The sequence below is a fragment of the Dendropsophus ebraccatus genome, chromosome 7, assembly GCF_027789765.1.
Source record: "Dendropsophus ebraccatus isolate aDenEbr1 chromosome 7, aDenEbr1.pat, whole genome shotgun sequence".
Classification (NCBI taxonomy): Eukaryota; Metazoa; Chordata; class Amphibia; order Anura; family Hylidae; genus Dendropsophus; species Dendropsophus ebraccatus.
Window position 1 is genome coordinate 28644717 of NC_091460.1, and position 24198 is coordinate 28668914.

At 44.7% G+C, this 24198-nt stretch overlaps 1 protein-coding gene across 1 annotated transcript; it reads left to right on the top strand.

The window, feature by feature from the left end:
• Nucleotides 1-22504: 22504 nt before the first annotated feature.
• Nucleotides 22505-23907, top strand: LOC138796536 (piggyBac transposable element-derived protein 4-like). The gene is made up of 2 exons (XM_069976144.1): nt 22505-22740; nt 22845-23907. Exons 1-2 carry the CDS (start codon nt 22505-22507, stop codon nt 23905-23907), a joined length of 1299 nt encoding a protein of 432 aa, XP_069832245.1.
• Nucleotides 23908-24198: the final 291 nt, after the last annotated feature.

The following is a 24198-nucleotide window of genomic DNA, read 5'->3' on the forward strand; positions in this document are numbered from 1 at the left end:
TGAAATTTTTTCCAAGGGACATTTTAGCGTTGGCAAGGGGTGTGGCTTATTGTGGGTGTGGCTTATTGTGGGTGCGGTTAACGGGGAGTGCCTTGTCACCAGTGTTTTTTTTTGTTTGTTTTTTCAGAATTTTCCAGTTAGAACTTTACACTCACAACAACACAAAAGGATGAAGGGAGTATTAGTAGTAGTACAAGAACAGATGAGGAGTGTAGTAGTATTACAGGAATAGATGAGGAGTGTAGTAGTATTACAGGAACAGATGAGGAGTGTAGTAGTAGTACAGGAACAGATGAGGAGTGTAGTAGTATTACAGGAACAGATGAGGAGTGTAGTAGTATTACAGGAACAGATGAGGAGTGTAGTAGTATTACAGGAACAGATGAGGAGTGTAGTAGTAGTAGTACAAGAATGGATGAGGGGTGTAGTAGTACAAGAAGAGATGAGGGGCTAGCAGTAATAGGGGCCCTATAAAAGCTTAGTGACTGGGGCAGACTGGGGGTGACTGGAGCAGACTGGGGTAGCTGGGGCAGACTGGGGGTGACTGGAGCAGACTGGGGTAGCTGGGGCAGACTGGGGGTAGCTGGGGCAGACAGGGTGACTGGAGCAAACTGGAGACTGGAGCAGACTGGGGGTAGCTGGGGCAGACTGTAGCAAACTGAGAGTGACTGATAAAGACTAGGGGTAGCTGGGGCAGACTGGGGGTAGCTGGGGCAGAATTAGGGTGACTGTAACAGACAGGGTGACGTGGGGTAGCTGGGGCAGACTGGCGGGTAGCTGGGGCACACTGGCGGTAGCTGGGGAAGACTGGTGGGGTGACTGGGGCAGACTGGTTGGGTGACTGGGGCAGACTTGGGGGGTGACTGGGGCAGACTTGGGGGTCGACTGGGGCAGACTTGGGGGGGTGACTGGGGCAGACTTGGGCTTTACCTCCTTGAGCATCATCCATGTCATGTGGGCCCCTCATTATACCACCAGTATGACACATTGTGGTGTGAGACTGATGGTATAATGAGGAGCCCACATGAGGGAAAGATGCTGAAGGAGTTAACGCTATATACATTGGTATGAGAGAGTAAAGGTGCGTTTACAAGTAACGATTATCGCGCGAATTTGCGTGATAGCGATCAAATTCGAACGATAATCGTACTTATAAACGCAGCGAACGATCAAACAACGAACGAGAAATCGTTCAATTTGATCTTTCAACATGTTATCAAATCGTCGTTCGCAAAAAATTTGCAGATCGTTCCGTGTGATCCGTCGGTCGCCGATTTAACCAATGTGTGAGATAGGCTTAAGCGAGCGCAAAACGAATTTTCCGTACGATATATCGTACCGTATAAACGCTGATCGTTATGAAAAAAAAAATCGTTACTCCGACATCGTTAATCGGACGATCGGGCCAATTATTGTTTCGTGTAAACGCTCCTTCAGAGACTGGTAATCAGAGCTGTGTATACCAGTCACAGCTCTGATCACTATTCTCCTGGATTCTCACACCAGTGTATATAGTTTTTTTTCTTTACCATTATCCCCCTCATGTGGGCCCCACAGTACCTGTCTCCCTGCAGCACAGGACCATCTTCACTTCCTTCAGGTGCTTCTAGCGTCCCTGCCAGGCGATGTAGCTGGGAGGAGAGAGTGGCATCTAGTGGCTGGAGGCGGAATATACAGCCTCCAGCCAATACCGACAGCTTTACTTCTTAGGCTTGTGGATTTGCATTGGGGGCAGTTACGGGGGGCAGGCGTGACATCACGGGGGCAGGGCTTGCTGGGACATAAATTTTCCGTGTCTGCCCTGTAAAATCCGGGACAGTCCCTGCCTAGCGCTAAAAGCAGTTGCACATCACAAAACTGTGCAGAGGGCCATTCATCCCTAAATTGGGAAAGTCCCGAAGGATCCGGGGAGGTTGGGAGCTATGACTTAGCAAAAGGAGGAAGATGAGAAGGATAGCCGTGTAAGTCTGCAATAAATCCATGTGTGTGCAGTGTTACTGGGGAGTTCCCGTATCTCTGGCATGGACAATGAAGACCTGGCATGCAAGTGATCCATCTAGAAAGAATGAAATAAATAAATAAATAAATAAATGAGTAGGGTGGATAGGTGGTGAAATATATACTTATATGTACACAGTTCAAAGAATTAACCTTAACCCCTTCGTGCTGCAGCTAGTTTGGGCCTTAATGACCAGGCTAATTTTTCAAAATCTGACCTGTCTCACTTTATGCTCTTATAGCTCAGTGATGCTTTAACGTATGCTAGCGATTCTGAGATTGTTTTTTCGTGACATATGGCACTTTATGTTAGTGGCAAAATTTGGTCACTACTTTGTGTGTTTTTTGTGAAAAACATCAAAATATCATGAAAAATTAAAAAAATTTGCATTTTATGAACTTTGAAATTCTCTGCTTCCAAAAAAAGAAAGTCGTAGCACATAAATTAGTTACTAAGTCACATTACCAATATGTCTTCTTTATTCTGGCATAATTTGGTAAACATATTTTACTTTTTTAGGGTGTTATGGGGCTTAGAAATTTATCAGCAAATTATCACATTTTCGTGAAACTGATTTTTTTAGGGACCAGTTCTTTTTTTAAATGGATTTAGAAGTCTGGTATCCTGAAAACCCCCATAAGTGACCCCATTTTGGAAACTACACAGCTTAAAGAATTAATCTAGGGGTATAATGAGCATTTTAACCCTACAGGGGCTGGAGGAAAGTATTCACAATTAGGCAGTAAAAAAATGGAAAATTTTAATTTTCCAATAATATATACGTTTAGATTAAAGTTTCTCATTTTCAAAAGGAATATGAGACAAAAAGCACCCCAAAATTTGTAATGCAGGTTCTCTTGAGTACAACGGTACCCCATATGTGGGCGTAAACCACTGTATGGGCACACAGCAGGGCTCAGAAGGAAGGGAGCGCCAATTAGCTTTTCCAATGCAGATTTTGCTGAAGAAGTTTCTGAGCGCCAGGTGCGTTTGTAGTGCCCCTGTAGTGTCAGCAGAGAGAAAACCCCCCATAAGTCACCCCATTTTGGAAAGTACACCCCTCAAAGAATTCATCTTGGTGTGTGGTGACCATTTTGACCCCACAGGTATTACAGGAAAGTATTCAAAAGAAGACAGTAAAAATGAAAAACTCGAATTCTTCCAATAATATGTTCGTTTAGTTTGAAATTTCTCAATTTCACGAGGAACAAGAGGGAAAAAAGTCCCCCAAAATTTGTAACGCAGGTTCTCCTGAGTACAATGGTACCCCATATGTGGGCATAAACCACTGCATGGGCACACAGGTGGGCTCAGAAGGGAAGGAGCGCCAATTAGCTTTTTCAATGCAGATTTTGCTGCAGAAGTTTCCGAGCGCCAGGTGCGTTTGCAGTGCCCCTGTAGTGCCAGCGGAGTAAAATCTCGCCATAAGTCACTCCATTTTGGAAAGTGCACCCCTCAAAGTATTCATCTTGGTGTGTGGTGACCATTTTGACCCCACAGGTATTAGAGGAAAGTATTCAAAAGTAGACAGTAAAAATGAAAAACTCGAATTTTTCCAATAATATGTTTCTTTAGTTTGAAATTTCTCAATTTCACGAGGAACAGGAGAGAAATGTCACCCCAATATATGTAAAGCAGGTTCTCCTGAGTAGAACGGTACCCCATATGTGGGCATAAACCACTGTATGGGCACACAGCTGGGCTCAGAAGGGAAGGAGCGCCAATTAGCATTTTCAGTGCAGATTTTTCTGAAGAAGTTTCTGAGCGCCAGGTGCGTTTGCTAAGCCCCTGTAGTGTCAGCAGAATAGATTCCCCCCAAAAGTCACCCCATTGTGGAAAGAGCACCCCTCAAAGAATTCATCTTGGTGTGTGGTGACCATTTTTACCCCACAGGTATTAGAGGAAAGTATTCAAAATTGGCCAGTAAAAATGAAAAACTCGAATTTTTCCAATAATATGTTGGTTTAGTTTGAAATTTCTCAATTTGACGAGGAACAGGAGAGAAAACGTACCCCAAAATCTGTAACGCAGGTTCTCCTGAGTAAAACGGTACCTCATATGTGGGCATAAACCACTGTACGGGCACACAGCAGGGCTCAGAAGGGAAGGAGCGCCAATTTACAGGAGCAAAACCGCAGCTAGTAATGGTTATTAGAATAGCGCAATTACTAAAATAAAATAAAAAAAATGAGATTACAGGTAATGTGGGGTGGTTACGGACAGCCTGGGGTGGTTACGGGTAATCTAGAGGTGGTTACAGGTAATCTGGGGTGGTTACGGACAACATGGGGTGGTCACGGGCAACCTGCTGTGGTTACAGGCAACGTGGGGTGGTCACGGGCAACCTGCTGTGGTTACAGGCAACGTGGGGTGGTTACAGGCAACGCCGGGTGGTTACGGGCAACGTGTGGTGGTCACGGGCAACCTGCTGTGGTTACGGCAACGTGGGCTGGTTACAGGCAACGTGGGCTGGTTACAGGCAACGTGGGCTGGTTACAGGCAACGTGGGCTGGTTACAGGCAACGTGGGCTGGTAACGGGCAACGTGGGCTGGTTACGGGCAACCTGCTGTGCTTACAGACAATCTGGGATGGTTACGGGAAACGTGGGGTGGTTACGGGCAACCTGCAGTGCTTACAGACAATCTGGGGTGGATACGGGCAACGTGGGGTGGTTACGGGCAACCTGCAATGCTTACAGACAATCTGGGGTGGTTACAGGCAACGTTGGCTGGTTACGGGCAACCTGCAGTGCTTACAGACAATCTGAGGTGGATACGGCAACATGGGGTGGTTACGCGCAACCTGCAGTGCTTACTGACAATCTGGGGTGGTTACGGGCAACGTGGGGTGGTTACGGGCAATGTGGGGTGGTTACGGATAAACTGAAGTTCTTATAGGCAATCTGGGGTGGGTACCTGTAATCTGACATGGGCACCGCAATCTGGAGGGGGTCATTGGCAATTTGGGGTGGTCAGAGGCGCCGTGGCGTGATCAGAGGCGACGTGTGGTGGTCAGAGGCGACGTGTGGTGGTCAGAGGCGACATGCGGTGGTCAGAGGCGACGTGCGGTGGTCAGAGGCATTGTGGCGTGGTCAGAGGCATTGTGGCGTGGTCAGAGGCATCGTGGCGTGGTCAGAGGCATCGTGGCGTGGTCAGAGGCAACGCGCGGTGGTTACGTGCAATCTGGGGGGGTTACATGTAATCTGGCATGATTACGGGGAACCTGGGGGGGTTATGTGCAACCTGGAAGGGTTACAGACAATCTGGGATTGTTACTGATAAACTGAAGTGCTTATAGGTAATCTGGGGTGGGTACATGTAATTTGGGGTGGTTACGGGCAATCTGGAGGGGGTCACTGGCAATTTGCGGTGGTTACGGGCAACGTGCGGTGGTTACGGGCAACGTGCGGTGGTTACGGACAACGTGCGGTGGTTACGGGCAACGTGCGGTGGATATGGGCAACGTGCGGTGGTTACGGGCAACGTGCGGTGGTTATGGGCAACGTGCGGTGGTTACGGGCAACGTGCGGTGGTTATGGGCAACGTGCGGTGGTTACGGGCAACGTGCGGTGGTTGCGGGTAATCTGGGGAGGGGTTAGGGGTAATTTGGGAGTAAACTGCAATTATTACTATAATAAAAAGTGTGTGTTTTATTTTTTTGTATGTTTGTCACTTTTTGTACTTTACATATTCATTTTCACTGTATTACTATGATTACTGTGATATTTTCTATCACAGTAATCATAGTTCAGTGACAGAGACCAAATTGGTCTCTGTCACTTTAAATTTTCAGAGCTTGGCTGGTTGTGAAGCGCATGCGCACTTCATAACCAGCCAGGACGTCGAGGAGGAAGGAGCTCCGTGGATCCGGTGAGTATATGGGGAAGGCGGCGGCGGCAGCGGACAGGCGCGCGCTCTCCCATTCACTCAATTCACTCCATTCACTGAACTGGCCCTAATAATGATAATGACGGATAGGTAAACTATGAGGTGGAATCAGCATAATGGACCTGAAAACATAGGTTAACCCTTAGGGGACTGGGCCAATTTCAATTTTTGCATTTTCGTTTTTTCCCTCCTTGTGCTTAAAAGGCCATAGCACTTGGATTTTTTCACCTAGAAACCCACATGAGCTCTTATTTTTTGCGCAACTCATTGTACTTTCCAATGACAGGCTGAATTTTTTCATAAAGTACACTGCGAAACCAGGAAAAAATTCAATGGGTGGTGAAATTGTAAAAAAAAAAAACGCATTTCTTTTTTTTTTTTTTCGCTTTTACGCCATTCGCCCTGGGGTAAAACTGAGTCGTTATATTTACATGTTCCTCAAGTCGTTACGATCACAACGATATGTAACATGTATAACTTTTATTGTATCTGATGGCCTGTAAAAAATTTTAATCATTGTTAACAAATATATGTTCCTTAAAATCGCTCCATTCCCAGGCTTATAGCGCTTTTATCCTTTGGTCTATGGGGCTGTTTCAGGTGTCATTTTTTGCGCCATAATGTGTTCTTTCTATCGGTACCTTGATTGCGCATATGCGACTTTTTGATCGCTTTTTATTAAAATTTTTCTGAATTTGATGCGACCAAAAAAATTTTTGCACTTTGAGATTTTTTTGCGCTTACGCCATTTACCGTGCGAGATCAGGAATATGATAAATTAATAGTTTGGGCGATTACGCACGCGGCGATACCAAATATGTTTATTTATTTTTATTTATAACGTGGGAAAAGGGGGGTGATTCTGACTTTTATTAGGGGAGGGGGCTTTTTATTACATAGTTACATAGTTAATACGGTTGAAAAAAGACACATGTCCATCAAGTTCAACCAAGGAGGGGATGGATACAGGGAAGGGAGAGGGGTGATAGGTTCTATACATATGCATTTATACTATTTTGCTCTAAGAACTTGTCTAGCCCTGTTTTGAAGCCCTCTACTGTTTTTGCTGTGACCAGATCCTGGGGTGACTGTTCCACAGATTCACAGTTCTCATGGTAAAGAAGGCTTGTCGCCTCCGGAGGTTGAACCTTTTTTTCTCCAGGCGGAGGCAGCGCCCCCTTGTCTCTCCAGGCGGAGGCAGTGCCCTCTTGTCCTTTGAGGGGGTTTTACCTGGAACATCTTTTCCCCATATCTCTTGTAGGGGCCATTTATATATTTAAATAAGTTAATCATATCTCCCCTTAAACGTCTCTTCTCCAGACTAAACAAATGTAATTCTTTTAATCTCTCCTCATAACTAAGATGCTCCATTCCCCTTATTAGTTTAGTTGCCCGTCTTTGTACCCTCTCCAGCTCTAGAACATCCTTTTTATGAATCGGGTTCCAAAACTGGACAGCATACTCCAGATGAGGCCGCACCAAAGCTTTATAAAGCGGTAATATTATATCCCTGTCCCGAGAGTCCATGCCTGTTTTAATGCATGACAATATCCTACTGGCCTTAGAAGCTGACTGACATTGTGTACTGTTCTGTAGTCTATTATCTACAAGTACACCCAGATCCTTCTCCATCAGCGACTCTCCCAGAGTAACTCCCCCCAGGACATATGATGCATGCGGGTTATTAGTACCCAGGTGCATAACTTTACATTTATCCACATTGAACCTCATTTGCCAAGTGGACGCCCAAACACTCAGTGTGTCTAAGTCATCCTGTAACATCTGCACATCCTCCATAGACTGTACTGTACTACAAAGCTTGGTGTCATCTGCAAAGATAGAAACATTGCTGTTAATTCCATTCTCAATATCATTAATAAACAAGTTAAACAGAAGAGGGCCCAGTACTGACCCTTGGGGTACACCACTTATTACCGGGGACCATTCGGAGTAGGAATCATTGACCACCACTCTTTGGGTACGATTATTAAGCCAGTTTTCAATCCAGTTACACATTAAATTTTCCAAACCGATAGACTTTAACTTACCCATCAGACGTCCATGAGGAACTGTGTCAAACGCTTTTGCAAAATCCAGGTACACTATATCCACAGCCGCGCCGCCGTCCAGGCTTCTACTTACCTCTTCATAGAAACATATTAGGTTGGTTTGACAGCTTCTGTCCTTAGTAAAACCATGCTGGTTATCACTTATAATACTATTAGCCACTACATATTCCTGGATGTAGTCCCTTATAAGCCCCTCAAATAGTTTCCCCACAATGGACGTTAAGCTTACGGGTCTATAGTTACCTGGGGAAGTTCGAGAGCCCTTTTTGAAGATCGGCATTACATTTGCCTTACGCCAGTCCCTCGGCACAATACCAGTAAGCAAAGAATCACGGAATATTTCATACAAGGGTAGTGAAATTACAGAACTGAGTTCCCTAAGAACTCTGGGGTGCAATCCATCAGGCCCTGGAGCTTTGGTTACATTGAGTTTGTTTAATTTATCTTGGACCATATCTATAGTAAACCAGTTCAGTTCATTACATGTGTTAGCAGCCCCACCCACCTCAGTACTGGCCCCACCCACCACAGCTCCATCCTCTTTTGTATATACAGAACTGAAGAACCCATTAAGTAACTCAGCTTTCTCCTGATCCCCAGTTATTAATTCCCCATCGCCATTATTTAGGGGTCCTACATGCTCTGACCTTGGTTTTTTTTGCATTAATATATTTGAAGAATTTTTTGGGGTTTCTTTTGCTTTCTATAGCTACCTGCCTTTCATTGTGAATTTTTGCTGCTTTTATTAAATTTTTACAGGTTTTGTTGACTTCTTTGTAATGTTTAAATGCTACAGCTGACCCCTCTGATTTATATTTTTTGAATGCCCCTTTTTTCTCATTTATAGCCCTTCTAACCTCGGTTGTAAGCCATGTGGGATTGGATTTTAACCGTTTATATTTGTTACCCATAGGAATATATTTGGCAGTACAGTTATTTAATGTGGATTTGAAGATTTCCCATTTATTAGCTGTATCCGTATGTGACAGCAGCCGCTCCCAGTCTATGCCCTGAAGTTCTGCCCTTAACCCAGGAAAATTGGCCCTTTTAAAATTAAGAGTTTTTGCCCTCCCAACATGTTTTTCTTTTCTACACTTTAAGCTAAAAGTCACTATATTGTGGTCACTATTCCCCAGGTGTTCATGGACAGTGACATCCCCAACCAGCTCAGCGTTGTTAGAAATAACCAGATCCAACAAGGCATCACTTCTAGTTGGCTCCTCCACAAACTGGCCCAGAAAATTATCCTGCAGGAGGTTAAGAAATTCCCTCCCCTTTGTGGTTTTAGCTGAACCGTGACCCCAATCTATATCTGGGTAGTTGAGGTCCCCCATTATCACTACTGTTCCCTCCCGGGCAGCCCGCTCTATTTGTCTATTCAACTGGCCATCTACCTCCTCAGTAATGTTGGGGGGTCTATAGATTACACCAAGAATAATTTTTTCACTCTTTACCTCCTTCTGTAGTTCTACCCACAATGCTTCCACATCATCACAGTCATCACCCACTATTGCATCTTTTACACTCACTTTAATATCATTTCTGACATACAGACATACTCCTCCTCCCCTTCTGCCCACCCGGTCCCTTCTGAACAACGTAAATCCCTGAATATTGACAGCCCAGTCATGTGAGGAGTCCAGCCATGTCTCAGTCACACCAACCACATCAATGGACTCCTCCAGAACCAAGGCCTCTAGCTCCCCCATCTTGCTGGCTAGACTTCTGGCATTAGTAACCATACACTTTATATTACCATCGAGTTTAACCGCTTCATTATAAGAAATAGGATTTATTACTGTGCTGTGGCTACAATCATCCTCACTGTTCAGCCGCAACATATGAATCTCCCTATGCACTGCTCTTATCCTCCCCCCACAGGACCCTTCTCCTCCCTCCTCATTGTTCTGTCCCCTCTCTAACCTATCTGCCACTACATTACATACTACATTGTCCTCCCTCCACATCCCTAGTTTAAAAACCCCTCCACCCCTTCTAGGATTCTCTCCCCCAGCACAGCGGACCCCCTTCCATTAAGGTGCAAATTATCTGCGGAAAACAGATTGTACCCCAATGAAAAGTCAGCCCAGTGCTCTAAAAACCCAAACCCTTCTCCTCTACACCACGACTTGAGCCATGCATTTAACTCCCTAAGCTCCCGCTGTCTTTCCTGCGATGCGCATGGCACAGGCAGTATTCCAGAGAATACCACCTTGGAGGTCCTTCCCTTCAACTTAGCACCTAGTTCTCTAAAATTATTTTTAATAGACCTCCACCTACCTTGTATCCTGTCATTGGTTCCCACATGGACCACGACAGCTGGGTCATCCCCAGCCCCCCCAAGTAATTTATCCACCCTTTCCACCACATGCCGAACCCTGGCACCAGGGAGACAGCAAACCATTCGGTTGAGGCGGTCTTGGCGACAAATTATTCTATCCGTCTTCCTGATTATAGAATCCCCTACAACTACTAGCTGTCTAGGCCTACCTACAATACCATCCCGCCCACTACTAGTTGGACTGTTCCCCCGGCTGTTAGGGAGAACAGGTTCCACTAGAGCTGCCATTTCTGACACGGATGCCCTTGCATCATCACCTAACTTGGCAATTTTGCTTGGGCATATAGTAGGAGAAGTGGCCTTCCTTTTCTTGGATCCCTTACTGGTCCCTCTAACTACATTAACCCAGCTACTTACTTGGGCCTCCTGATCTACATCACCACCCTCCATCTCTAACCCACTAATTTCCTGCTCAGTGAGCCGAAGTTCCCTCTCAAGGTGGCCAAGTTCCCTCAGTGTTGCAATATGCTTCTCCAGATCTCTAACTCGAGCTTCTAGATGGGCAACATGCTCACATCTGTCACAGCGGTACTCACCCTGGAACTCCTGCTCCAGTTGTGTGTACATGCGGCAGACTGCGCACTGAATGAATCCTTCCATCTCGCTAGCCATCATCCTCCGTGCAACAAAAACAGTGAAAAAGAAAGAGATTCAGCACTTACCAGAACTTGTAACTCCTTCTTTCAACTCCTTTTTTAAACTCCACTTATTTTCAACCACTTGTCAGCAAGCACAGTGAGCAAGCACATTAATAACACTTTTTTTTTTTTTTTACTTTTACACTTATACTAGAAGCCCCCCTGGGGTTATGGTTATTCCCCCCTGGGTTTAGGGTTATTCCTGCTGGGGTTAGGGTTATTTCCCCGGGGGGACTTCTAGTATAAGTACACTGATCTCTTATTGAGATCTATGCTGCATAGATATGCAGCATAGATCGATTAGATAGGCACATTGATTGCTTCCGGCTGCTGCAGCCGGATGCAATCTAGTGCAGGGCCGGGATCAGCACCATTACGGCGCTGAGCCTGGACGGAAGAGGATGTGTGGATCACCCCCACCCCGCGATCCACCCCACTAGACACCAGGGATGGCTGCATTCATGTAATCGGATGCAGCTGTCAACTTTGACAGCTGCATCCGATTACTTTATTAGTGGACACGGCGATCGGACCGTGCCCGATAATAGCCATGGTCACGGGCTACGAGCGGCACCCGGGACCGCGGCTGTTCAGAGCGCGGCCGCCACGCGGCCCCGCTCTGAACACACTAAGGCGACCCTGGACGTACATGTACGTCCAGGGTCGCCTAGGGGTTAATACAAAAAAAAATATGTATCACATAAGAGTTACAGTATACAGAGAGCACAAACAGTCTGGAGACATGTCCATGCTGAGTCCTCTGGGGTAAAGTGTGTCCAGCATATACACTCACCGGCCACTTTATTGGGTACACCTGTCCAACTGCACGTTACCACTTAATTTCTAATCAGCCAATCACATGGCGGCAACTCAGTGCATTTAGGCATGTAGACATGGTCAAGACAATCTCCTGCAGTACAAACCGAGCATCAGTATGGGGAAGAAAGGTGATTTGAGTGCCTTTGAACGTGGCATGGTTGTTGGTGCCAGAAGGGCTGGTCTGAGTATTTCAGAAACTGCTGATCTACTGGGATTTTTGACGCACAACCATCTCTAGGGTTTACAGAGAATGGTCCGAAAAAGAAAAAACATCCAGTGAGCGGCAGTTCTGTGGGCGGAAATGCCTTGTTGATGCCAGAGGTCAGAGGAGAATGGGCAGACTGGTTCGAGCTGATAGAAAGGAAACAGTGACTCAAATAGCCAACCGTTACAACCAAGGTAGGCAGAAGAGCATCTCTGAACGCACAGTACGTCCAACTTTGAGGCAGATGGGCTACAGCAGCAGAAGACCACCCGTTACTAGCATGGTGTACCTAATAAAGTGGCCGGTGAGTGTAGATCCATCAAGACTCTCTCTGCTTGAGAATTTTCTGTCAATCACCACCTCTCCTCCAGGGGGTTCATGGTTGATAACCCTAGCTAGCGGATATTATGGTTGTGTTCATGAAAATGCTAGGAAATGGAGAGATCAGTTCATAAGGAAAGAAAATCTAAGTAATGTGCATGTATATATATGGTTCATGTATATATTCCTGTCAAAGTGTGGGTGAGTAAGAGAGTCCCCTTTGATCATATTGTAGCAAGTAGCACAGGTAAGACTGTATTGAGTCTGTTGGGTAAAGGCACTTCAGATTTAACCAATAGATCTCTAAAGTTTTTGTTACCTTTGTAGGCAGTCATGGGTGAAGATTTAAAGTCGGGGGACTGTGGGCATCCTTTTTCAAGGATGTCCCAATGTTTCCTGATGATAGAACTCAAATGGTAGCCTCTTTGTCTGAACTTCTGACACTTTTCAGTCAGTCTGTTGTTGGCAGTGTCCGAGTTGCTCACTCTTTTCTTGACGCGTAATATTTAGTTTCAGAGGAGTCCACCATATTAGAGAGATGCTTGCTGTAATAAATTAGTAACTTGTTGCAGTCTGTAGGTTTGATATACAGGTCGTATAACCAACACTTGTCTAAAAGTTGAACTTTCTGTTGGGAATGTATCAAGGTGAAACTGAGTTCAGGGTGTAAGCTGTTCAAGGCAGTCTGGAACTGTAGTAGATCATCAAGTGTCCCTGTCCATATAAAGAAGATATCATCAATGTATCTAAACCAGGTTTCAATGTAGGACATTGAAGTTGTGATGTGTAGATGTGTTTTTCCTCCAGGACCACCATGTAGATATTAGCATAGGTGGGTGCTACATTGGACCCCATGGCGGTCCCACAACACTGTCTGTAATAGGTCCCCCCCCCCCAAATTTGAAATAGTTGTGGCTGAAGATGTATTCTCAAAATTAAATCAAGAAGATGATACAAGGGGGGATCATAGAAGAGGATTGTAGTTAATCAGTGACTGCCTCTATGCCAAGTTGATGTTCAATGGATGTGTAAAGGGAGACTACGTCAAAAGATGCAAGAATGGTATCTAGGTCAACAGTAATATCTGAAATCTTGGTCACGATGTCAGAGGTGTCAAGCACATATTATTTGACTGAAGTAGCAAAGCCCCACAATGTACGGTCTAGAATGATAGCCACATTGTTATATAAAGATCCTCTCCCTGTAAAGATGGATCATCCAGGCGGATGTGTAAGGTCCTTGGGAATTTTTGGTAGAGTGTAGAGGACTGGGACTATTGGGTGTGTAGGGGTGAGGAATTCCAGTAGTTTCTAATCAATGATGTTATCCTCAACTGCTTTTTGTATCAATGCATGTAGCTATGTAGTATATCATCGTGAGGGATTGGTAGTCAGTATGTCATACACTTTTCTATCAGCCATTTTTTTTTCTGTATGGATTGTGTGGTGTTGATGGTAACCAGTGTCCCTCTCTTGTCAGTCCGTTTTATTGTTATGTCTCAGTTGTGCACGAGTTTAGTCATGAGTGTCGGTTCTTGTGTTGGAAAGGTTTCTGGTCACTCATCCCCTATGTCCATTCCTTTTAAGGCTGCATTCACACATCCCATGGTGTGGTTTAGTTGCACAATCACAGTGCAGAAATCCAAAAAAAGTGACGTTTCAGTGGCTTTCTGCCACCAATTTCAAGCGTGATTAAATGAAACAGTAACATACAGTGGTATATATATATATATATATATATATATATATATATATGCATGTGAATACAAAAGATTGGTGAACAGGTAATTATAATTAGAAACACTTGTGTCTGGTTAGGTCACATGGGCTAGTTCCTTCACCCCCAGTCCAAATGAGGAACACATCGATGTAACTTCAGTAGTCCAAGGCATGCTGGAACCGGGCCGTCTAATAGAGAAAGTGCTCATTCAAATAAGCCTTAATAATACTGGCCTGGGGGTGCCACATTCGTGCCCAGAGCCACGCCCCGCTGTTGTAGGTAGATGGCATTAATACAAAATAGTTATGGGGCAGCACTACTGCAAGTAAACAAATCGCAAATTCACATTCCTTACTGTTTAATGTCAGATACAAAAATCATGTCTTGACGTATTGAAGTATAAAGACTAACAATGTCTTAGGTTACAGGTAAAGCTCCTGTTGGTACCTCAACTTCCTTAGTTCTATTGAGAAAATGAGTGGTGTCTTGTAGATGCGAATTAAAAATATCGAGATATTGCTCAAAATAGATCCCCGACCAGACACAATGGGGGAGATTTATGAAAGGGTGTAAATATACACCTGGTGTAAACTGCCCACAGCAACCAATCACAGCTCCTCTTATATTCTACCAGAGCTGAAAGCTGAGCTGTGATTGGCTGCTGTGGGCAGTTTACACCAGGTGTATAAATACACCCTTTCATAAATCTCCCCCAATAGGTCTACCTGGCGGATTGGTGGTACATTTATGGATCTTTGGCAGAAAGTATAGTAATGGTATTTTCGGATACTTTACCGTAAATAAATTCCACCATTTTCTCATCAATGATATTTTGATTCAAACCTTCCTGGATGGTAAATTTAGAATCATCGGACAGGAGGCGGTAACCTCACTGTCTCCCACCTGCCAATATGCCTCAGAAATATATTTCTCACTGTCCATGACTACGATCGCTCCACCTTTGTCGGCAAGTTTAATAACCAGATTGCGGTCATGGACCAAAAAATTCATACATTTAATGTCATCAGTAGTCATGTTAGGATGAAACACATGGTCAGACATATTTTTACGAACCTTAGACACATCTTGTTTAGTTAAATTGTGAAACGTTTTTACCGGCACAGGAAGTACTGGGGGAGAAAAGTCACTTTCTATTTTCAATCCCAGAGCATTTAAGTCAAAGGCATACATGACTGGTGTTACTCATATGTATGGACTTAGGGGTCTTCTTAAACCAGACAGATTTACCCTTCTCACAAGTCTAGTAATATTAAGGTCCACTTCAAACTAATCAGGCTTGGAGCTAGGACAAAAGTTAAGCCCTTTGACAGTTTCAAACGTCTATCAGTAAGAGTGAAGAGGATATATTTACCACTACTGTCTTTTGGGCTTGCCCATCCTTGGGCTGCTGGTTTTGCTGTTGTTTTTGCCTCCCTTGTCTTTTGTGGGTTTTCTCTTGCGTCCTTCTCGCCGGGTCTTTGGTTTGCCCGTTGATACTGATCTAAGGAAACCCTCAGGATTGTTGGAATTGGTAACTGGAGGATGTGTAGAATCTTTTTTTCTTACTCTTCCTAGAAGTTAAACCAAGTTCCGGTTGTTTAGTCCGAGGGTAAACTCTAATTGATAATTTAACGTGTTGCTTGTCCATAAACTTTGTATAGTCCTCTGCAGATAGTATGGTCTTAAGAGTCGCATCCACATTAGTAATGTAGGCACTCCATGTGTAAGATGAATACTTCAAAGGCATAATTATTGGAAATAATCACAAATTTGCTGCGAAATTATGCATAACCAAGTAGCATAGTCGGTCTAAGTCTTGTTCTCATGCCTCATGGTATACGCTGTTCCTTGTAGTATCTAGCCAGGGTACTAATATGTAGCTGTAGGATCACAGTTTTTTTAGATAAGGTTTCATAATTACGTTGAACATCTATTGCAGCAGGTATGTCCAGGTAGGCAGCCTCTTCTTCCAACTCTCCCAATATCTATCTAGCCATCCATCACTCATATACATCTATTGTGCCTTTTTATGTTTTACTTACAAACTTTAATGTATTTTATTTGGATTTTGTGAAGTATAAAGAAAATATGTTGTTTTCAAAATGAAAATCTGGTGGCATGTGGCATGCATTTGTATTTAACACCCCCCTACCCCAAGTCAATACTTTATAGCACTACTGTATTTTCCGGCGTATAAGACGTCTTTCTACGCCTGAAAAATCCACCAAAAACTCGGGGGTCGTCTTAATATGCCGGACTCGTCTTAACTGTGGTCAACGAATAACATAAGGGGAGCTCGACAACGCCTGTGTCGACACCCCCACGGTATGCAGCGATCATATGGATGAATATCATAGCGGCCGGGACCCGGTGGTATAGAGAAAAGAGCCCCGATATTCATAGACAAACATGGAGCTACCCAGTCTGGCCCGCCACAGTATACTGACAGCATCCTTCTCAGATCTCATGAGGACTACAGTAAAGCGAAGGGCGCGATCTTGCACATGCATGCGCCGCTTCACTGTAGCCGCTCTTATTTCCATACCACGGGTTCATATGCCTTCATGGGTCACTTCATATGGTCGTTGTTTGTGGCGAACGGGAAGAAGGAACCCCTGAAGACATATGAAGGTGATGGGACCTGGAGTATGGAAAAAAAAGAGCGGCACTGTGCACAGATAAAACATGCATCTTTAACCAGTCTGGCCCGCCCCTGTATGCCTCTCAGATGTCGCTGCTGAGAAGAGGAGTGTAGTGAATATGTAAGGTCCCTGTATCCTACTGCACGGCACTTGCTCTCTTGCCTCTCAGATGTCGCTGCTGAGAAGAGTAGAGGAGTGCAGTGCATGTGTCAGGTCTGGGGAGCCCTACAATAAAAGAAAAATACAGGGGCAGGCCAGACTGGTTAAAGATGCTTGTTTTATCTGTGCACAGCGTCGCTCTTTTTTTTTTCCATACTCCAGGTCCCAACACCTTCATATGTCTTCAGGGGTCCCCTCATCCCGGTGGCTGCATACAGAGGTGTTGCAGCCATCCCTGAGCTCTCCTGTATCCTATTAATTTCTTCCCTACTTCTCAGATCTCGCTCCTGAGGACTAAAGGCAGAGAGGCAGAGAAGGAGTTAATAGGATACAAGGATGGGCCAGAATGGTTAAAGAGTCCTTCCATAGTCTTGGAGACAGAGAGGGATAACAACTGACCAATCCATGCAGGCTTTGTATACAACAACCAGCCAATCACCAGTAAGGTTCATTGCTTGCTGGTCGTTGTATATTCAGTACCACATACAGTACAGCACCAGTAACCTGCCTGTTCATCCAGTACAGCACTACAGAGTATGCCAAGGGGTAATCGTGCATTAAGAAGAGGCATCCCACATTGGCCAGAACTCGAAAAACATGTAGCAGACATGGTAAATGAGCATCGCCAATATGATTATGTAGTGACAGGAAACAAAGTACGTCCGTTTGCACTTCAGTGGGCCAAATCTAACCCAGATCACAGCAACAAATTTAAAGCCACTGTATCTTGGTGTTCTAGATTCATGGCAAGACATAACATGGTACTGAGACAAAAGACAAAAATTGCCCAAAAATTACCTGCAGCTCTTGATAGCAAAGTAAATAGTTTCCATCGATATATATTAAAACAGCGCACGAAACATGGCTATGCGTTAAGTGATATTGGAAATATGGATGAAACTCCAATAAATTTTGATATGGTTGGAAATAAAATTGTCCATCAAAAAGGTGAAAAAACAATATTAATTAAAACAACAGGACATGAGAAGTCCAGTTTACAGCGGTACTGGGATGCACAGCTGATGGCGCCAAACTGAGACCAATGATTATTTTTAAAAGTAAAACAATGCTGAAACTCAAGTTTCCTGCTGGCTATTCTGTACATGTGAATTAAAAACGAAATACGAACCCAGTCCAAACCAGGTTCGGACCATCCCTAAGTGGAATGAGTGGATGGTTAGCGGCGAAAAGACATTCACAAAAGGAGGAAACATGCGTGCTTCACAGCTGGATGTTTTCTGCCAATTTGTCGTAAAACCATGGAATAATATTGATGCAAAAACAGTAATCAAGTCGTTCAAGGAGTGTGGCATATCAAATTCATTAGATGGTATGGAGGACGACTACTTGTGGCAAGATGATGAGGAAGCTGAGACCACACAATCGGATACGGAATTCGATCCATACGATGACTCCCTTACAAATGTATCACAAGATGTCATTGATGTACTTATATCAGATGACGAACAGGAGGATTTTGAGGGCTTTTAAAAGGAAACTCACGCCAGCCAAACCTGTAAAAATGCAGTAGCTTCCAGTTATAATGGGCGTTACTAACTTATTCGGCACTTGCACTCTATTTCTTACTGTATATTCCTCCAATCATCATCAGTTCCAGTTTGGTTGTTTTCTAAGCTGCCATACCGCATGGCAGCATCCATGGGTTTATTGTCTTATGCTTCTTTCAGGTTTAGAGTGAATAAGGAAAACTTCAATCCACTTGCACCTTGTTAAGGCTGTTTGTCATCAAACATGTAATGTTTATAAGTGACAGTTTTTCTGCTAAGTACTTATATGTCATAAGCAGTTAAATTAAAATTATCATATTCAAACCAAATATGTTTTTTTTTCATGTGTGTTGGAAGAGGGGGTAGTCTTATACGGCCAGTATATCCCAAACTTTATATTTTAACTGGAAATGTTGGGGGTCGTATTACCCAGTCGTCTTACACGCCGGAAAATACAGTACTTCTGGAAGTCTTCTGGGGCATGCTTCTACCAGCTCTGCACAGCTAGAGGCTGACATTTTTGCTCATTCTTCTTTGCAGAATAGCTTGAGCTCAGTAGGATTGGATGAAGTCTTGCCACAGGATTTAGCTTTGGACTGTGGCTTGGTCATTCTAACATGAATATGCTGTGATGTAAATCATGTTAATGTAGCTTTGGCTGGATGTTTAGTTTAGGGACATGGTCCTGCTGGAAGCTAAACCTTCACTCAGTCCAAAGCCTTTTGTAGCCTCTATCAGGCTTGTGTCCTGGATTGTCCTGGATTGCCCTGTATTTAGCTCTCTCCATCGTCCCATCAACTATGACCAGTTCCCCAGTCCCTATTAAAAATAAGCCTCCCAACAGCATGATGTGGGCCCCACCATGTTTCACAGTGGTGATGTTGTCTTCAGGGGGTTTATGCTGTGTTAGCTTTCTACCACTCATAGCATTTAGCCCAAAAAGACCCCTACCAATCAATTCAGCACCTGCTAGTCAGAGAGTGATGTCTAAGAATATGCCAGCAATTATTCTCGCCTGGAAAACTCCTTTAAGAACCACCCCTAGAACATGTTCTATGGGAGTGCCCACCTCCCAAATGCTTCCTTATGGCAGCATTTACATAACCAACCTATGTTGTCAACTATGTAATACTTAATCCTCCTGTTTTTGAGGTGCTCACCAAAACAACCATGACCATTCAGGACCATGATGCCTCTATTCTTAGTTCCATCAGTGGGGGCAATTTTTGGTCGGACATATGAGGAAAATTCCAAAATATTAGCAAACTTTGAATTGCACCATGACAGAATGTGGCTGCACAACAAAATAATCCTTCCAGAGTAGATTTTGAGAATCAAGGATGCAAGGACAGTGACATTGGTTTCCTTGTATCATTTCCATGGATAAGGTCTGATCCCAAGAGCTAAATTATAATGTGAACTCATACTGGACATGAAACACCACATTACATCTATGATATCTATGATTTATGGCCACCAAATCTATGGATCTTTCTGGAGAACTAATGCAGCATAACTTAGCGGTTCACTTTGGCAGAAGTAATGAAGCTATGACCTTGTATCACCTTGTAATGAAGAATTAGAATTACCAGTAAAATGTCGAGTGAATCCCGTCAAAAACGCTCATGGGCCTCTTACCCCCTTGAACTCAGACGTATAAATCTGTATGCGGTAAGCTCTCTCAAGAAGCCACTGCAAGCAGCCAGAATTTGGTTGTTTCCTTCTATGATGATAAACGGGGGATTCGGACGAATGTAAAGATGTAGGAGTACTTCCCAATGGCCCAGACTTTCAGGAATTACCAAGTGCTCTGTCAGTTGGTATACTGAATTTAAAGTCCCTTTAATTCTAAATAAATGTAAACTAAGAAATGTTACTTACCGTATTTGTCAGCCTGAAGGATTTCCCAGAAGTTAAGCTGGCCATACACTTAAGTAAGCCGAATATTCCAATTTCTGTAGGATTGGATAACTCTCTTTAAGGGGTGTTCCTATTATCCAAAGTTATCAACTGGATTTCTCCCTCTTCCCCCTCCGCCAGGTCTCAAAGATAAAGGTCAATTTATTCATTCTCTGTGCGGTTTCTGAACATTGCAGAATTTAACATTTTTTGCAATTCTTTGAATTGGTTGTGATCCCAATGGTTGGACCCCACCAATCCCAGTAATGATCAATTATGTTTTGGAGAAGTTAAAGGAGAAGTCCGGCGAAAATTTTGTAAAAGTATTGTATTGCCCCCCAAAAGTTATATAAATCACCAATATACACTTATTACGGGAAATGCTTATAAAGTACTTTTTTTTTCCCTGCACTTACTACTGCATCAAGGCTTCACTTCCTGAATAAAATGGTGATGTCACAACCTGACTCCCAGAGCTGTGCGGCTCTGGCTGCTGGAGAGCATGATGGCAGGGGGATGCTCAGTGTCCCTCCAGTGCCCTGTGTCCCTCAGTGTCCCCCTGCTATCATCCTCTCCAACAGCCACAGCCCGCACAGTTCTGGGAGTCGGGTCGTGACATCACCATTTTATCCAGAAAGTGAAGCCTTGATGCAGTAGTAAGTGCAGGGGAAAAAGAACTTTATAAGCGTTTCCCGTAATGAGTGTATGTTGGTGATTTGTATAACTTTTGGGGGGCAAAACAATACTTTAATAAAAATTTTCGCTGGACTTCTCCTTTAACCCCTTGCCGCTAAATGACGTTCCCGGAACGTCATGGCTTTCAAGTACTTAGCGCAACATGACGTTCCGGGAACGTCATGGATGTAAACTGTCACTGCGCTCAATCGCGCAGTGACACACACCGGATCTGGCCGCCAGCGGGTCCCGGGGTCTCCTGGCAACAACCAGGAGACCAATCCGGGGGCAGATCGGACAGCGATCGCTGTCATTGGTCCATATGGACCAATGACAGCTAAGAATGAATGAAGCAGTTAAAGCATCCACCGCGCGAAATCGCGCGGTGATGCTTACTGCTGTTCACCACTGGCGGGTCCCTGGGGTCTCCTGGCAATGGCTGACAACAGCCAGGAGACCGATCGGGCGGCGGATTGGGCGGCGATCGCTGTCATTGGTCCGTATGGACCAATGACAGCTATGTGAATAGAGGCCATAGTAATAGTGTAAGCATCACTGTGCAAAAGCACAGTGATGCTTACATTACCTGGTGGGTGCCTCTCAGGGTCTCCTGCCAACAGCCAGGGGGGCGATCTGTGGGTCACCTGCCAGGGATCCCTGTACATACCCCCCGATACCCCTGCAGCCTCTTCTGCTCTGATCTCCTCCATTGTGTAATGGGGGAGTTGAGAGAGAAAGATCTGTCTGCTGGTGGATACCATGGTCGCCTAGTGACAGCCAGGCGACCAATCCCCTTGCAGCTTGGACAGTGATGCTATCATTGGTCCATCTCTGCAGAGGTGGACCAATGACAGCTCACTATCTTGTCTTCTCACTTCTCTTCCTCGTTTCTCCTCAGTTCTGTGACTGAGGAGAACAGAGAGAGACGTGCATAACTTTGGTGGAGTGAAGAAAGCAAAAAAAACTCATTATAATCCCTTGATCGTAGCCCCCCTATTCCCTGTGAGCTGTCATCATCACCCCTCTATCCCTGTGAGCTGTGATCGTCGCCCCCCCCTTGTCATTGTGAGCTGTGAACGTCCCCCCTGTCTACTGAGAACTGTGATTGTCGCCCCCCCCCCTGCCATCTGCTGTGATCCTCACCCAATTTACCTTTCTGTGTTCCTGTGTTAAAAAATATATATATATATAAAAAAAAAGTAACCTGTTATCATCGCCCCTGGTCCCCTGTAAACTGTGATTGTCATCCCCCAGTCTGCTGTGAGCTGTGATCGTCGCCCAATTTCCCTTTCCTGTGTTCCTGTGTGAAAAAAAATTGTAAAAAATCTAAAAAAAAAATAAACCCCTTGTCCGTTATCATCGCCCCTGGTCCCCTGTAAACTGTGATCGTCATCCCCCAGTCTGCTGTGAGCTGTGATTGTCGCCCAATTTCCCTTTCCTCTGTGTTCCTGTGATAAAAAATTGTGAAAAAGAAAAAAAAGAATTAACCCCTTGTCCATTATCATCGTCCGTTATATCCTGTGAACCGTGATCGTCTACCCTCTAAAAAAAAAATTAACCCCTTGTCCGCTTTCAGTTAGCATTCATACACTATTACTACAATATTTTTTGTGACCAACACAATGTCACAACAGTCACAACAGCGTTACAGTGCTGAGGAGGCACTTGCTTACATGATGTCAGACACAGAGTCATCTAGTGAGGAGGAATTTGAGCTAACCTCATCCTACTCAAGTGAGTCCTCATATGAGCCCCCCGTAGACGTGCTAGAAGGTCTGCAGTGGCCAGCGCCAGTGACCCCAGCGCCAGTGACCCCAGCGCCAGTGACCCCAGCACCAGTGACCCCAGCTGGATTCCTGTAAGCTCCTATGAACCCCAGATTCCAGCATTTACGGCCAGCCCTGGCATTCAAATACCTACTGTCGGGTTCCAAGAAATTAATTTCTTTACCCTCTTTTTTAGTGAGGAATTGGTGGCCAGCATGGTGGAACAGACTAATCTATATGCTGGCCAATTTATTGAAACCCATCCCAATTCTTACTATGCCAGGCCCCAAATATGGACCCCCACCAACCCCTGTGAATTAAAAAAATTTTGGGGCATCTTACTAAGCATGGGCCTTGTCAAAAAACCCACAATTAGGTCATACTGGGTGAGCGACATCCTATATGCCACCCCAATGTATGCAACCATCATGTCCAGGACACGGTTCGAAGTGTTGTTAAAATTTTTACATTTTAACAACAATTCCCTGTGTCCTCCTGCTGGCAGTGCTGATTACGACCGACTTTACAAACTGCGCCCTGTTGTCTCCCACCTGAACCAAAGATTCAGTCAGTTGTTCACACCTGACAAAGAATTGTCCATCGATGAATCTTTAGTTCATTTTAAAGGCAGATTACATTTCAAACAGTACTTGCCCAGCAAAAGGGCCAGATATGGGGTGAAGCTGTACAAGCTGTGCGATAGTGGCACAGGCTATACACAGAAATTTAGAATCTATGAGGGCAGAGATTCTATAATTAACCCCCCTGAGTGTCCTCCTACCCTCACCCTCACTGGAAAGATTGTGTGGGAGCTGCTCCATCCATTCCTGGACAAAGGTTACCATTTGTACCTGGACAATTTTTACACCAGTGTGGCATTATTTAATTGCCTATTGTCCAGGGGCACTGTGGCCTGCGGTACAATCAGGCGGAACCAAAAGCAGTTGCCCAAAACCTTTGTGGAGCATCCAGTAAGGAAGGGGGAGAGTCGGGCAGTGTGCTCCAACAACTTGTTGCTCATCAAATACAAAGACAAGCGGGATGTCTTTGTACTTTCCAGCATACATCCGGACAGATCCAGCCCCGTTGCAGTCCGTGGATCCACAGTACCTGCCATCAAACCTGTGGCTATCCAGGACTATAACAAGTTTATGGGCGGGGTGGATCTGTCTGACCAGGTTCTGCAACCTTACAACGCCCTCCGGAAATCAAGGGCGTGGTATAAAAAGATTGTTCTGCACCTGATACAGACTATATAATTCTTTTGTGTTGTACAAAAAAGCTGGCCATGGAGGGAGATATCTCGAATTCCAGGAAGCAGTCATTAAGTCCCTTCTATTTGTGCAACACGATGGGGCGGGCAGCAGCAGTGGCCCACCAACTGCAGTGTGCCGCATTGTCCCTGGGCAGCATTTTCCAGCAGAAATTCCCCCTACAGAGAGAAAACTCAGACCTCAAAAAAGGTGTAGGGTATGCTTTAAGCGAGGGATCCGAAAGGATACATTTTACTGTTGTGAGACCTGCCCTGGCAACCCAGGATTATGTATCAA

Coding starts and splice junctions, on each gene's coding strand:
- LOC138796536 (XM_069976144.1), top strand. CDS start 22,505: ATGTCACAACAGTCACAACAGCGTTACAGTGCTGAGGAGGCACTTGCT. Junction 22,741..22,844: donor GTGACCCCAGCTGGATTCCT/GTAAGCTCCTAT, acceptor CCTCTTTTTTAG/TGAGGAATTGGTGGCCAGCA.